At 51.1% G+C, this 16,964-nt stretch overlaps 1 protein-coding gene across 3 annotated transcripts in view; it reads right to left on the bottom strand.

Annotated features, from left to right (window-relative positions):
• The window catches only part of XIAP (X-linked inhibitor of apoptosis), an 81,034-nt gene extending 64,665 nt beyond the window's left edge, over positions 1 to 16,369 (bottom strand). For 2 of the 3 annotated variants that reach the window (XM_073547603.1, XM_073547609.1), the window contains exon 1: positions 14,952 to 15,054. In XM_073547603.1, the coding sequence (XP_073403704.1) occupies positions 14,952 to 15,039 (88 nt within the window). In that variant the 5' untranslated portion in view covers positions 15,040 to 15,054. Of the gene's footprint in view, positions 1 to 14,951; positions 15,055 to 16,347 lie in introns of those variants that run through there. The other variant, XM_073547607.1, reaches the window with a different exon arrangement.
• Positions 16,370 to 16,964: the final 595 nt, after the last annotated feature.

Raw genomic sequence — 16,964 nt, 5'->3', positions numbered from 1 at the left:
AGCGTGGCGTGGATGTTCTCCACTGGTTCCCAGGTCCGGACCATGACCCTTCCAGTCCACCAAATAAAACTTTTTGCCACGCACAATCCTGCTTCCCACAATGGCGTTGAGGCTTGAGAAGGGACACGTGGAAGACGTCAAAGATGGCCAAGTGTGGTGGTACAGCCAGACGGTAGACCACTGAGCTGATCCGCTCGAGGACCTTGAAGGGACCAATGTATTGCGGCGCGAACTTGGAGGACTCGGCACGCAGCTTGATATTTCGGGCAGAAAGCCACACCAAGTCTCCAGGGGCAAAAGTTGGAGCGGGGCGCTGATGTGCGTCGGCGGACGCCCTCATTCTCTCTTTAGAGGCTCGAATGGCATCCTGGGTGCGATCCCAAATGTCACGAGCCTCCACTGTCCAGTCTGCCACCCTGGAATCAGTGGAAGACACTGGCATCGGAACGGGGACGCACAGATGCTGGCCGTAATTAAGAAGGAACGGCGTCTGACCAGTGGAATCAGCCACTGCGGTATTCAGGGCAAATTCAGCCCACGGTAGTAAGGATGCCCAGTCATCCTGCCTGGCAGAGACAAAATGTCGCAGGTACGTGACCAGAGTTTGATTGGCTCTCTCAACCAACCCGTTTGTCTCGGGATGAGATGCGGAGGACAAATTGAGCTCGATACTGAGTAGACTGCAGAGCTCCCTCCAAAATCGAGACGCAAATTGGGGACCTTGGACACTGACTATTTTGTCTGGCATACCGTGCAAACGAAATATGTGCTTTATGAACAGTGCGGTGAGACCACGAGCGGAAGGCAGCCTCGCGAGTGGCACCAGATGCACCATTTTAGAAAAATGATCGGTGACCACCCAGATGACCGTGCTGCCACCAGATTTGGCAGGCCGACACCAAAATCCATGCCGACCATCTCCTGGGGTCTGTCTGCCACCGGCAAGGGATACAGTAACCCAGCCGGCCTCTGTCTAGAGGACCTGTTCTGAGTACAAGAGACTCATGCCTGAATGTTCTCTTTTGTGTCCCGAGCCATGTGCGGCCACCAATAAGACCTTGCCAGGAGCTCGGTGGTCCACTTATTGCCAAAGTGACCACCCACCCTGGACGCGTGTGCTCACGCGAGGACCTCTGGTCGCACGCGAGGAGGGACAAAGGTCTTGCCCGGCGGTACTGCCTCAAGAGCGACAGGGGCAACGGTCCTCAGGCTCTCAGTGGGGACGATTAGCCGAGGCTCAGCCTCCTCTTCCTCCGCTGAGACCACCGAGCGAGCGAGAGAGAGCATCCGTACGGACGTTCTTCTCTCCAGACAGATAGTGCAAGGTGAAGCGGAAGCGGGAGAAGAAGAGCGACCACCTAGCTTGACGAGAGTTCAAGCGCTGGGCCGTTTGTAAACGGACCAGGTTTTTATGGTCAGTGTACACTTGAAAGGGAAAGCGGGCTCCCTCCAGATGTCTCCACTCGGAAAAGGCCAATTTCATGGCCAGCAACTCCCTGTCCCCGATGGAGTAGTTTTTCTCCACCGGTGAGAAGGTCTTTGAGAAGAAGAAGTAGGGATGCTTCCGACCTTGAGCATCCTTCTGGAAAAGGACTGCTCTAGGATAAAGGGTTTATCCACATCGGGACGGTGGAGGATAGGAGCGCCAGCAAAATGGGTCTTCAGAGAAGAGAAGGCCGTGGAGACCTGCTCTGACCAAACCTTAGGATTGGCTCCTTTCTTGGTGAGAGTGAGCAAAGGAGCTACCAGTGTGGAGAAGTGAGGAATGAACTGGCGGTAATAGTTAACGAACCCCAAAAAGCGCTGCACCTCTTTCAGAGAATGGGGCTCCTGCCAGTCCATTACCGCTTGCAATTTGGCAGGATCCATAGCCAACCCCTGGGCCAAGATGATATTGCCCAGGAACGGCAAGGACTCCTGCTCAAACTGGCACTTCTCCAGCTTGGCGAAGAGAATTTGCCCGCAAATGGTCGAAGACCTTGCAGACGTCTCCCATGAGAGGTCAAATCTGGAGAAAAGATGAGGATGTCATCCAGATAGACCACCACCGAGGTAGAGAGCATATCGCAAAAGACGTCATTTACGAAGTCCTGGAAGACAGCAGGTGCATTACAGAGGCCGAAGGGCATGACCAGATACTCATAGTGGCCATCCCTGGTATTAAAGGCTGTCTTCCACTCGTCTCCCTCGCGTATGCGCATCAGGTTGTACGCCCCCCGTAGATCCAATTTCGTAAAGATACGGGCCCCTCGCAACCTGTCAAATAACTCAGAGATCAAAGGAAGAGGGTATTTGTTTTTTACTGTAATGGCGTTGAGACCTCTGTAGTCAATGCAGGGGCGCAACTCCCCACTCTTCTGCACGAAGAACCCTTCACCAGCCGATTTTCTGATAAACCCTCTTGCCAGGTTCTCCCGGATATATTGTGACATGGCCTCTGTCTCCGGGAGAGATAGAGGATACACGCCTCTAGGAGGTTCCGCGCCTGGCAATATGTCTATCGGGCAATCGTAAGGACGGTGTGGCGGAAGCGTCTCCGCTGATTTTTTGGAGAAGACGTCCGCGTACTGCTAGGGAGCGCGGAAAGATCCGCGGGCACCTCCGTGGAGGCTACTTGAACACTGCCCCTCATGGACCTTCCCTCACAGTCCTTGCTCCAACCCAGTATACTCCCCGAAGACCAATCTATATGAGGTGAATGGCAACGGAGCCAGGGAACTCCGAGAAGCACCTGGTCGATGCCATCTGGCAAAATGAACAGGGACAAGGTCTCGTGGTGAGATGGTGAGATTGAGAGCCCAAGGGGTGCTGTCTAATGGGTGACCTGAGATGGTAAAGGTGCACTGTTAACCACCCTGATGGTCATGGGATGGGGCAGTAGCACCAGCGGAATAGCGTGCTTTTGGGCGAAGGACGAGGACATGAAATTTCCTTCTGCCCCAGAAACCACCGTGACCTCTACTTCCCAGGTGGAAGCACCGCTATCTAACGTCCCTCGGAATACTGGATTGGGGGAAAAGGGCTTTATATCAGGTAGACCCCCACCTACTATCATGGTACGTGCTTGTTTTTTTGAGCGCTGCGGGCACCTGTTAGCCGGGTGACCAAACTGTCGACACTGGTAACAGCGTGCGAAGCTTCGCACCGGACTCTACTTGGGACCGGTGCGTGATACCTCCGTGGGTTCAAGAGGTACTGAGAAGGTAGAAGCCAACCTAACCTGCTGTCTGGATTGAGTTCGCTCCAACCCGCGCTCAGTATAACGGAGATCAATGCGGGTGGAGATAGTAATCAGCTCCTCCAGAGTTACGGGAACCTCCCTGGTAGCTAAAGCATCTTTGACATGCTCCGCCAAACCCCTCCAGAACACAGGGACGAGTGCCTTATCAGGCCACTCTAACTCGGAAGCCAGTGTCCAAAAACGGACGGCGTAATGGCTGACCGAGAGGGAGCCCTGTGTTAAAGCCAATAGCTGGAGAGATGTGTCGTGAGTGACCCGTGGTCCCAAAAGACCTGTTTTAGAGTGTTAGAAACTGAGCAGCGCTCAGAACCACGGGAGGCAACGGGAGGCGGGACAATGTCGGCACAGGCGTGGATGTGGGTACACGCGAGACAGCCTCTGCGACTGCCTGGGCAGCGGCCACTGTAGCATTCGCAGCTGAGGTGGAGCTCTTGATAGCCGCCAACCTGCCCTCCAGCTGCCGAATGTACTGCCGTAGCTGCTGCAGGTCCGCCATTACTAGCCAGACCCTGGTGCTAGTACAATGTTAGGGACGGCGGAACGCACTAAATATTGTCATGCTGCGATTGTCTCGGTCCGAGGAACGGATCCGATAAAAAAACGGATGATGGGAGCAGCACCATTGAATAACATTGGGACGAAGGCAATGCGATTTTTTTATCGCATTGCATTCGTCCGATTTTATCGCTAGTGTGACTCCGGCCTAAAGGTTGTGCAACCAAGTATTAGGCTGAGGGTGCCAATACTTTTGTCTGGCCCATTTTTGGAGTTTTGTGTGAATGATCAAAGTTTTGCTTTTTGCTTCATTCTCTTTTGTGTTTTTTCATTTAAGACAAATTAAATGAAGATAATAATACCAAAGAATTTGTGATTGCAATCATTTTTAGGAAGAAACTGAGTATTACCTGACAGAATTGCAGGGGTGTCAATACTTTTGGCCACAACTGTATGGGGCTCATTATACTGTATGGAGCGCTATATGGTGCCTATATTACTGTATGGAGCAATATATGGGGTTCATTATTCTGTATGGAGCATTATATGGGGTACATTATTCTGTATGGAACAATAAGTTGCTCCTTATTCTGTATGAAGCCCTATGTGGTGCCCATAATACTGTATGTATACTGTTTCGCCCCCCATGTACCAAAACCATAGCTACGCCTCTGTCTGTATGTGTATATTGTGACAGGGTCACTGGCACCGTGTATGAAGGGAGATATGTGTCACTGTGCTTATTAGATGCAGTGATGTGACTAGATTTCCTCCAGAACGCTATGTTTTGAGCGGGTTAAGTTTATTATGGGCTGGTTTTAGTGGACCTCCATAGAGCATGTGGGAGGGAAGCCACCATATCTCCACCTGCAGAGTCCTGACCGGACCTGTGTGATGTCACAGGCATGTGATCATCGGGGTGTTAAATACCTGGACATGAGAGTCAGTCTGTGTGGTGTATTGGGGAGAGGTGAAACTCCCACAGGAGCTAAAGACCTGGAGTGAAGCCTGCAGGGCAAGGACTCTGATGGATTTTATCTTTGTTTTACCTTTATGCCGGAAAGGCTCTGTTTGCATTGCTGAACCCTACTACGGTTTATGCTGTCTCTAATAATCCAGCAGAACTACTACCAGAACTGTTCCTGTGTTTATCTCGTGAAGCAGCTGAGTGAGTCAACTCCTCACATGTGGTGTTTTGAGTGTGGGTAGCGTTCCAGGAACACGCATAGAGGCTGAGGACAACTGCATGTCCTGGGTGAAAGCCGCCATTCAGAGCGAGACGTCCGGCAGCATGGAGGAGCTTGTGAAACATCTCGTCCAGGTACAGCAGCAAGATCAGCTCGCCAGTCAACAACAGAATTTGGCGCAACAGAAGACAAATAAGCTGTTAGCACCGCAGCTTCAGCAACAGCAGCAGCAGCGACAGCAGCACAAGGCGCTAACACAGCAAAAGGAGCTCCTCACCGACGTGGTTCGTGTAAGGACGGCGGTGTCCTCTTCATCTCCAGGTGATGATGCGTCCATCCGGAAAACGGTAAGACGAGCCATATAGCGTGTTGTGATGGACAGGTTTGTCCGCTACAGACCTGGGTTGCCCAGTGCGACCCCCAGAATGCAGACGACTTGGTCGGCCTGGTTGAGAGATACCAGGTTGTGGAGAAATCCCTTGGGAGACCAGACCTCGCTACTTCCCCGTACTGGGATACCCAAAAGGGGGTAGGCACACCATGGAGGGTGGCTAGACCCAAAACTGGGGCGTCCCAACCCTGCGGAGGGGTCACCTAAGCCTGTTAAGAAGGATATGGTTTGTTGGCAGTGTCACAATCCTTGACACATCGCCACCCGGTGTCATATGTCCTCTGAGCCTATGAACTGTAGCCTAGGCAGGCTCTGCTCCTACTATGCCTACCCGGCCTGCAGTGCGGACTGTCAACCCGTGAGGGTCCCCAGTCGTGTGCCGCATCCGTCCATGGGGTAATAGTTCTGGGATTATTGGACCACCTTTCAGATAAATGCTCCTACTTCTCACTTCCGAAGCCCCTTAGTTCCCTTACCTGTGACAGAAATCCCCTTTGTCACGGAGTGACTATCACGGTGTGACTCGACCCAATGGGTGGTCGGTCAGCGAACGGCGCAACACTCACAACGGAGATGGAATTAGGGAGAGGAAGGTCCTACCAATAGGGAATGAGAGTCACCACCTAAGCTCAAACCTGAGCCTGTCTCTGCACTCCCCTAACGCCCTTTGCGGGTCCTTTTCCCCTGCCACTGTCAGGATACCTCGTTCCTATTTGTCACCTAATACGGCCCTGGCTAGTGCAGTGGCCGGCAAGGAGCACTAGACTCCCCTCTGCAGGTAATAAACACGGGGAAGTGACAGACACCAAAAGGACAAGGTAACAACCGTTGGACTGCCGAATCAGCCCCCGGACACCCCAAATCCAGCCTGGAAAATTCACCAAAATGGGGGTGAAAACCATAGTTACAGAAGAACGGAGAGGAACCAGTGGACTGACCCGATTATTATAAATGTAAACTCATCCACCGGCAGGGAGGCTCACCAATCATCTTGCCGAGACGTGGCAAGACACTGCAAAATTTGTTCAAGTGACTGGTTGGTCCTCTCCGTCTGTCCGATGGTTTCAGGATGGAAGGCTGAGGACAAGGTCAAGTCAATACCCAATCTCTTACAGAAAGCCCTCCAGAACTTGGACACAAATTGTACCCCTCTATCAGACACCAAATTCAGAGGCACACCATGCAACCATACAACATGCTCAATAAATAACTTGGATAAAGTTTCCACGTTATGTAGTCCTGTCAACGGTAAAAAAAGCGCCTGTTTACTAAATCTGTCAACCACCCCCCAAACCATAGTCCTGCCATTAGAAGGAGGGAGATCAGTGATAAAATCCATGGACAAATGAGTCCAAGGTCTAGTCGGAATTGGCAATGGCACCAATTCCCCGGCCGGCCGGTCAGTTATGGGTGCTTTTAGCACGGGCACATGTTTCACAAGCAGACACAAACATGGCGATATCAGAAGACATGGAGGACCACTAGAACAGTTTAGCAATAGCTCTCCGGGTAGCTGAGACTCCTGAATGCCCACTGAGAGCAGAGTCATAAAATTTCCGGAGAACCCTCAACCGATACTGAACAGGAATAAAGAACTTATTGTCAGGCAATGATGGAGGAGCAAGAAATTGAGCCTCACGACTCTCCCGCTCCAACTCGGAGGACACACCAGCAACGACCACCCCATGCTGAAGAATGGAGGAAGGAGATTCAGGAGGTGATACCGGATCCAAACTGCAAGATAAGGCATCTGCCTTGAGATTCTTGGAACCAGGCTGAAAGGTGATGGAAAAATGAAAGCGTGAAAAAAAAAAAAAGCGACCACCTCGCCTGTCTAGGAGTTAAGCGCTTGTGGTTCGTAATCACCGTAATCCGATGAACAGCCCCCTCCAAAAAGTGCCTCCATTCTTCAAAAAACAGTTTTATGGCTAATAACTCCTGATTCCTGACATCATAATTTCTCTCCGCAGAAGAAAATTTCTTGGAGAAAAAGGCACAAGGTCTTAAGTTAGTCAAAGTGGCAGGTCTCTGAGACAACAATGCTCCCACCACCAACTCCGATATGTCCACCTGAACAATGAGTGGTTCAGACGGATTGAGCTGGACCAATACAGGAGCTGTTACGCCGCTCTCACCATGTACCTCCAGAGCGGGTGCACGCCGCCCGACATCTTCACTTTCGGACTCGCGGTCGGCGCTGGGGTCCCGTAGGGTGCGCACTTGCGCACAAACCCGCAGCCCCTACTGCACCCACACTAATTCTGACATATCTATGGTACTGGAGGACTTGACCCGGAAGTCCCGGCGCAAATCCCCTATATCAGGCTGCCTCTTCCTGTAGGCGGAGCCTGATTATCGTTTGGACTTCCTTGCTAGGCCAGCTTGGTCCCTGCATGGTCGCTCTCTGTACTCAGGTCCCCTACACTGAACTCTGGCGTGCTTCCCAGTACGCACTCTGTCCTACCTTGTACTCTGGCGTGCTTCCTAGTACGTGCTCTGCTCTACCTTGTACTCTGGTGTACTTCCTAGTATGCGCTCTGCCTTTAACACCCGGGATGGTCACTACGAATACTTGGTCATGCCCTTCGACCTCTGCAATGCTCCAGCAGTATTCCAGGAGTTTGTGAAGGACATTTTCCAGGATATGCTGTACTCCTGCGTGGTGGTCTACCTGGATGATATCCTCGTGTTTTCTCCAGATCTGTCTGCCCACAGAAAGAACGTGCACCAAGTACTCCTACATTTGAGGGAGAACCGACTTTACGCCAAGATCGAGAAATGTGTCTTCGAACAGACGTCCTTACCATTCTTAGGGTACATTATCTCAGACTGGACTACGCATGGATCCGGCGAAAGTATCCGCTGTTCTCAGTTGGCCACGGCCCCATGGGGTGGAGTCAATCCAACGGTTCCTTGGCTTTGCGAATTACTATCGGCAGTTCGTCCCCCATTTCTCCTCATTGGTTCGGCCTATCTTGTCTCTTACCTGCAAAGGAGCTAACCCTAATGCTTGGTCTTCTGAGGCAGAGAACGCCTTTCTGTCCTTGAAGCAAGCCTTCGCCACTGCTCCGGCACTTCATCGTCCAGAGGTTAGTAAACCTTTCACTCTTGAGGTAGATGCATCCTATACCGGGGCAGGTGCTGTTCTCTTGCAGAAGTCTTCTTCAGGATGTCTAGTCACCTGCGGCTTCTTTTCCCAAGTGTTCTCCCCATCAGAGCAAAATTATTCCATTGGTGACAAAGAATTTTTGGCCATTAAGTTGGTCTTGGAGGAATGGAGATACTTACTGGATGGCACCACACATCCGTTAAAGATTTTCACTGCATAAGAACCTGGCATACATCCAGTCTGCACAAAGGCTCAATTCCCAGCAAGCCAGGTGGTCATTGTTCTTCGCCCGTTTTGACTTTAAACTCCATTTCCAGCCTGGCGATAAAAACATTAAAGCCGATGCTTTATCTAGGTCATTCCAGTGGACCGATACTGAAGAGGAACCTTCACATATCATTGACCCCACCAAAACAATTACCGTGGCTCCTGTCAACCTGACTACCTTACCCCCGGGAAGAACTTTTGTGGCAGAGAGCAATCGAAAACAAATATTACGCTGGGTTCATTCATCCAAATTTGCTGGCCATGCTGGAGTCAAGAAGATTCTCTCCCTGTTATCTCACTACTACTGGTAGCCATCTCTTTACCAGGATGTCAGACTTTGTAGCCTCGTGTCCATCATGCGCCAAGAACAAGGTATCCAAACAACCACCATCCGGGCTTCTATTTCCTCTTCCAGTCCCCTCGGCTCCATGGCAGCACATAACCATGGATTTTATCACCGATCTGCCTCGTTCTTCTGGTTGTACTGTTATCCTGGTGGTTGTGGATCGATTCTTGAAAATGGCCCATTTTGTTCCTCTCCCCGGCCTACCCTCTGCACCCGAATTGGTGAAGATTTTCATCACTCACATTTTTAGAATTCACGGCTTCCCTCTACACATCTTCCTGTAGGCGGCACCTGATTATCGTTTGGACTTCCTTGCTAGGTCTGCATGGCCTCTGCATGGTCGCTCTCTGTACTCAGGTCCCCTACCTTGAACTCTGGCATGCTTCCTAGTACGCGCTCTGTCCTACCTTGTACTCTTGCGTGCTTCCTAGTACGCGCTCTGCTCTACCTTGTACTCTGGCGTGCTTCCTAGTACATGCGCTAGTATTGTGAGGAAAGAGGGAGACACAAGCGCAATATAGGGTCTTATCCCACAAATAAAGTAAGCAGTTTGACAGAAAACTGCTCACCTGGTAGTAGGTAGTTAAAGCATGTATAGATAAGGGCTGCTGCAGATCCACAAGTCGGTCACCGACTATCTGAAACAGAACTCTGCAAAGGAATACGTGGATTTCATCCATGCTGACGGGGGCAGCGTGGATGAAATCCACGTATTCCTTTGCAGAGTTCTAGTACACGCACTGCATTACCCTGTACTCTAGCGTGCTTCCTAGTAGCGCTCTGCATTACCTTGTACTCTGGTATACTTCCTGGTATGCGCTCTGCATCGCCTTGCACCCTGCGTGCCCCGTGCACACGCTCTACGCACTCCCGTTCCCAGCATGCCCCGTGTGCATGCTCAGCACAATCCTATGCCCTGAGAGCTCCGTGTGCACGCTTTACGCACTCCTGTACCCTGTGTGCCCCCCGCCTTCACCCTGCTAGATACGCTCTCTCGTGCCTCCTTCGAGCTGGTCACATGGTTCAAGCAGTCGTAGTATTTTATCTCCCTGGGTCTGCCCCTGACGCTCCCTGTATAGGGGGTGGTCCTTACTAGGTCAGCTCGCCCAAGGTGGGTTGGTATTACGACCCAGAGGGTCCACTCCAGGAGTCGTCACAGGAGCAGACATGAAACACTTTTTCAGTGAAGAAAAGGCTGCAACTGCCGGGACCGACCAGTTTTTAAGATCATCCCCCTTATGAGTGAGATCAGTGAGAGGCTTGACCACCTGAGAAAACCCTTTAACAAATTTACGATAGTAATTGGCAAACCCCAAAAAATGCTGAAGACCTTTAAGGTCTTTGGGTTGCACCCAATCAGCAATGGCCTATATCTTTCCAGGGTACATGCGAAACCCCTTAGCAGACAGAATGACCCCCAGAAAAGTCAGTTCTTGGACAAAAAAATAAACACTTCTCAGGTTTAGCGAACAACAAGTTTTCCCGTAACCTCTGAAGGCAGATGACCCATGTGAGATTCCCTATCAGATGAAAATACCAGGATGTCATCTAAATATATCACCACAAAGCGCCCAATTAAATCAGAAAAAACATTATTAATGAAATCCTGAAACACCACTGGCACACTAGTGAGACTAAAGGGCATAACCAAGTTTTCAAATAAACCTTCAGAGGTGAGAAATGCTGTTTTCCACTCATCCCCCTCCCGAACACGGATAGGATAAGATTAAACGCTCCCTGGAGGTCTAACTTGGAAAACCACTTAGCCCCAGACAATTGGTTGAAAAGATCTGGATAAGCGGCAGAGGGTAGGTATTTCTCACCGTAATCTTATTTTAAGCTCCCGAAAATCGAGGCAAGGGCGTAAGCCACCATCTTTTTTCTTAACAAAAAGAATCCAGCAGCCCCACAGGAAAGATAGAGGGATGGATGTGTGTTTACATAAACTTTCAGAGACACTCTTTCATAGCGGAACGTTCTGGGCCAGAAAGATTGTACAGACGGGCCTTGGGCAATTGAGCACCCGGAACGAGATTGATAGCACAATCATAGGACTGATGTGGTGGCAAAACCTCAGCCTCTTTTTCGGAGAAGACGTCCTTAAAATCTCTCAGGTACTCCGGAATACCCTTGTCATGATCCAGGCCAAGGTTTGTTTCTTGTTATTCTCTCCCCCGTCTGGTTGTGCAGGAGTTAACCTCTGCCTCGTGTTGGGTTCTGTGGGACTATTTCAGTCTGCTGTGGCCTGCAGACCAATGTCAGTGATAGTTCACGCTCCCAGGCTAGAGCAGCTGACCCCTTGATACCGTGTTTTGTCCTCTGCCCGTTAACTTTGATCCCACGACTTCCCTTTCTTGCCACCCCACTTGCCTTAGTGTTCACTCCCTGTGCTTGGACCTCTTGGCATGTGACCCGGCTTGACTTCTGACCGGTTTGACTGCCTCACGTCTCTGTTATCTCTGTTTCCGTCTGGTTCTGACTTCTGTCTTGTATTTGACAACGTGTATTGCTGTTTCCTCTGGTACTTCGTTCCCTCTCAGTTTCTGATTTGATTCCTCTGACCTCTCTTTTGCCACCAGGTGGTGCCTGTGCTGCTGCTCATTGCTGCTGCGCTGTGTGTGCAACCTCTTTTCCCTCACCAGCACCCCCTGGTGGAGGTTGCGCTGTACTGCACTGCAGCACCATTACAACCCTCTAGATCAGGGGTGGGAAACCTTTTTTCTGCCAAGGGCCATTTGGAATTTTATAATAGCGCTCGGGGGCCGTATAAAATTATTAATAATGATAAGCGAGTATACTCGCTCGGGTTTTCCCAAGCATACTCGGGTGTTCTCCGAGTATTTTGGCGTGCTCGAAGATTTAGTTTGTCGACAGTGCAGCCGTCTCCCTAGTGCAGCCGTCTCCCCAGTGCACCCGTTTCCCCAGTGCACCCGCTTCCCAAGTGCACCCGCTTCCCCAGTGCAGCCATCTCCTCAGTGCACCCATTTCCCCTGGGCAGCCATCTCCTCAGTGTACCCGTTTCCCCAGTGCAGCCATCTCCTCAGTGCACCCATTTCCCCAGTGCAGCCATCTCCTCAGTGCACCCGTTTCCCCAGTGCAGCCATCTCCTCAGTGCACCCGTTTCCCCAGTGCAGCCATCTCCTCAGTGCACCTGTTTACCCAGTGCAGCCATCTCCTCAGTGCACCCGTTTGCCCAGTGCAGGCTCCTCTCATCCCCCCCCAGACGCTCATTCTACACCCCCCAAGCGCCCATTACCACCCCGCCGCCACTCTTTCCCCCGCCGCTCTTTCTTCTCCCCCTGGCTCACCTGTGGCTTGGTCCGACTCTGGTCCGTCCCCTGCTGTTGCTTCTTCTTCCTGTTTGTGTGTGAGCGCGCGGTCACGTGGTACCGCTCATTAGGTTCATGAATATGGGCGCCACGCCTATGAGAGGGGAGCGGTGTCCATATTCATGATCTTAATGAGCGGTACCACGTGACCGCGCACTAACACAGGAAGAGCAGGACCATCAGAGCTGCAGTGCAGGCATGGCTGAAGGAGGTGAGTATGATGGGGGGGCAAATGGGGCCCTGCTGAGCACAATACCGCCGCACCTCTTAAAGGGCCCGCAGCCACAAAATGGGGAAAGTGGCTGCGGGCCGCACAGGATGATATGGCGGGCCGTATACGGCCCGCGTCTGGACGTTCCCCACCACTGCTCTAGATTAACGGACGACACGAGTACAGCAGAAAGACAACCTTTAGAACAATTAGGATCCCATTTTACAATATCCCGAAATTCCCAGTCAATATCTGGATTATGTAATCATAACCAGGGGAACCCCAACAACAGTCACGCTGGAAGATTGTCCGGAACAAAACATGAGATGCTTTCCTGATGCAAGGAACCCACCTTAAGGAGAAACTCCACCGAGACAAATTTAACAATATTCCAAACCAGCGGAGTCTTATCAATAGCAATTATATGAATTGGTGTTTTAAGCCTAACTGTCCCTATCTGACACTTGGACACCAAACGTGAGTCAATGAAGTTCATGGATGACCCACAGTTGACGAAAGCCAAAGTGGGTGTGAAACAATTCCCATATCAAAGTTCCACCGCCAACATTTTTTTGACATGAGGCAAAAGGTACCTGAGAGTCTGGTGACCCCCTCAATGATTACGCAAACTTGCCAGTTTGTCAGTCGGTGGACTAGAGGGGCAGTCCTTTTTCCAATGTCCAAGATTTCCACAGTAAAAACACAGTCTCCCCTCTCATCGGCGTCTCCTCTCCTCTTTAAGGATGGTGGCCCAACCTCCATAGGTTCAGTATATGGTGCCACATCAGAGTTAGCCGTAAGTAAAGGAACCTCTCGCTGTACACACCTCTCTCCCGCAACCTCCAATCCATACAAATGGCCTGAGTCATAGCCTCCTCCAAGGAGCAAGGCGGTGGGTGAAGAGCCAGAGCGTCCTTAAGATGATCCGACAGTCCTCTCCTGAACTGACACCTCAGCGAAGAGTCGTTACAGGTCACTTCGGTGGACCACCGTCTGAACTCGGAGCAATACCATTCAGCGGTGAGTTTGCCCTGGGAGAGACCCATGATTATGTCCTCTGCCACCCCAACCCGGTCTGGTTCGTCAAAAATCAGTCCTAAGGCCTCAAAGAACCTATCCACAGTCACACGTTCAGGGGCAGTAGCAGGTAACGAAAAAGCCCAAGTTTGAGGACCATCCCAGAGTAATGAAAGAACTATCCCCACCCGTTGACTCTCATCCCCAGAGGATCCAGGTCTAAGGGAGAAAAGCAACTTACAACTCTCCCTGAATGTATGAAACTTCTCCTATTCCCCGGAAAAGTATCTGGGAGCCTGACCATAGGTTTAGGAGAGTGGAGCGAGACATCTATAGGTTCCGAGTGCTTACAAGCAGATTGGGTAATAGAACCCTAAAAAGATCTAACCGTCTCAGAGAGCTATCTCTGAAGTTGATTATGGGAGATGACCAGGGCTCTATGTTCCACAGACGAATCCTGCATCCTTTGAGTCAGACTAGATGCCTGATCCGCCAGCATGTGAAGCGGATCCATAAAGAGACAGGAGTAAAGAAAAAAAACTGTTAATGGTCAGTTATAATGTCACGCTGCAGCTCCACTAGATGGCAATAAAGCGGAAGGAGGACAGCAAGTCTGCAAGAGCAGACATGCAGCGCTGCAGTGAGGCTAGCACCAGGTGGCAGCAGAGAAGTCTAACAAGCCGGGTCAAAACCTAGACTGTCACGTAGAACAAAGGGAAAAAACACGCAGAGAGTCAGCGGAGCACCAGAGGGTCAATACCAGTTGTGATAAAACACTCCGGGATCGCCTTTGCTGGGGTCAAAGGTCACGTGCGTTCAGCATGAAACTCAGGCGCAAACGTGGTCAGGTATGCCTCTATGTCATCTTCGGTCGTCATCTTCTGCCAGTACCGACTCACGTGAATCACTCTCGACTCGGCTTCCAGGTTAACCTCATGTAAGCTTGCCAGGCGCTGCGCCACCTGCTGGAGAGGCGAATGATCGGTAGCTGTCATGTCCACCAACTTCTTCAGCTGGGCCATCATCACCCGATTAGCTTCTTGCTGGACGGCGGTGGACTGTACCAGCACTTTCACCACTGTTCTCCACCACAATGTGATAAAACACTCCGGGATCGCCTTTGCTGGGGTCAAAGGTCACGTGCGTTCAGCATGAAACTCAGGCGCACAACCGGGGTCCGGGTATAACTGACACTGGGTCAGGTTTACTAAAGGTGAAAGAAATGCATAAAGAAAAAAAACATAAACCAAATCCTTGCCTGTCTGGCACTAACTAAACAAGGTACAACCTAACTACCAACTGGCGGGCTTCTCCCGTCCAGCCAAACCACAGTTGCAGTGGGCACTGCTTTCACTCACGTGTGTCTCTCACACAGACAGGCTCTCTGTGTTCCCAGGCTGAGACACTCACACAACCACCTGGCATCCTTTTATATCCGCCTCCCATTATTCATTAGTCACCAGGTGAGATACTGACCAGACTAGGCCACATAGGAAAGGTATCTGGGCGAGATATACCTGCCCTCATCCACTATTCCCACATGATTCTCACATATCCCCCCCTCTGCTCAGACCACTCTGGTCGAGCAATGACACCCGCCAAACAGTGCACTCGGGACAGGGCATCTGCATTCCCCATCTGTACCCCTGGGCGGTGCTCCACCATAAAAGTGTAGGCCTGCAGGGCAAGGAACCACCGGGTCACCCGGTTATTCCGTTCCTTGTGCAAGTGCATCCACTTGAGAGGGGCATGGTCAGTGATCAGCCTGAACTTTCTGCCCACCAGGTAATATTTGAGGGCCTCTAGAGCCCACTTAATGGCTAGGCACTCTTTTTCTACTACCGCATATTTTTGCTCATGTTTATTCAGCTTCCTGCTGAGATAGAGGACTGGGTGTTCCACTCCGTCCCTCACTTGTGACAGTACGGCCCCGATACCGGTATCAGAGGCATCCGTTTGTACCACAAATTCGCTGCGGAAGTCCGGAGTCACCAGTACGGGTTGAGAGCAAAGTGCCCGTTTTAGGCTATGGAAGGCTTCTTCAGCCGCTAAATTCCATTTAATCATGACGGAGTCTTTCCCTTTGGTAAGATCCGTCAGGGGGGTAGCGATGGCTGCAAAATTGGGTATGAACCGGCGATAATAGCTGGTGATCCCCAGAAAGGCTTGCACCTGCTTCTTGTTGACAGGTTGCGGCCAGTCCTGAACCGCTTGAATCTTATCAACCTGGGGTTTAACAACACCCCTCCCAATTACATACCCCAAATACCGGGCTTCTTCTAGCCCGATGTGACATTTCTTGGGGTTCGCGGTTAGACCTGCCACCCACAGGTCGTCAATCACAGCTTGTACTTTCTGGAGATGAGTCTCCCAGTCCAAGCTGTAAATGACAATGTCATCCAAATAGGCTGAAGCGTACTGCCTATGTGGCCTCAGGACTCGATCCATCAGTCTCTGGAAGGTCGCCGGTGCTCCGTGCAGTCCAAACGGCATATACACATACTGAAATAGACCTTCCGGCATAGCAAATGCCGTCTTTTCTCTGGCAGCCTCTGCCAGAGGGATCTGCCAATACCCCTTTGTTAGGTCTAGGGTCGTAATATACCGGGCTTTTCCTAACCAATCTATTTGTCATGTCCGCCATGTTTGTCATGTCTGCCATGTCTGTTTTGTCTCAAGAACTCCTGGAGCGATGTGCATGCACATATCTTGTCTGCTGTCCTGCATGTTCACTAGAGCAGTGTGCACACTCACCTCATGTCTGAGCTGCAGGATGCCTGCATTTCTGCTCTGCCTTCTGTGATCTTCTCGTCTTGTCTAGAGTCCCTGATCATGTGTCCCTGCCTGGATCCTGCACTGTCTGGTTCTGCAATCATCTCGTCATGTCTGGAACGCTGATCATGTGACGTTTCCTAAAGATCCAGCACTGTCTGGTTCGGTAATCATCTCGCCATGTCTAGAACTATGATCATGTGACCTGTCTAGGTTTCAGCATTGGATCTGCAGTCGTCTCGTCATGTCTGGAACTCTGATCATGTGACTGTGCTCTGTTATCCTGTGGATCTGAACCCGGAAGTGCTCCCCTGGTCCTGACCTGGAAGAGGAGGTGCTATGCCCTATATCAGGCCGCCCCTTCCTTTGCTCAGGGCCTGAGTATTGTGTGGTGTCCCTGCATGGCTGCTTGGTCTGTGGGGCGCTCCCTCTATTCTGTGCCCTTGCACTCTGCTCTGTCGTGCCTCTCTGCACACGCTCCGTGCTCGTACTCCATCTCTTGTCCCGTGCCTTGTCTTATGTTTGTCTCTTGTGCCATGTTCGTCTTTGTCCTGCTTGGACTTGTAGTCCTTCTGTTTCTCTGCCTTGCCTGTTTTTGC

The sequence above is a fragment of the Dendrobates tinctorius genome, unplaced genomic scaffold (assembly GCF_039654945.1).
Source record: "Dendrobates tinctorius isolate UK_male_01 unplaced genomic scaffold, ASM3965494v1 ptg000154l, whole genome shotgun sequence".
Classification (NCBI taxonomy): Eukaryota; Metazoa; Chordata; class Amphibia; order Anura; family Dendrobatidae; genus Dendrobates; species Dendrobates tinctorius.
This window is presented reverse-complemented; position numbering and strand designations above follow the sequence as displayed.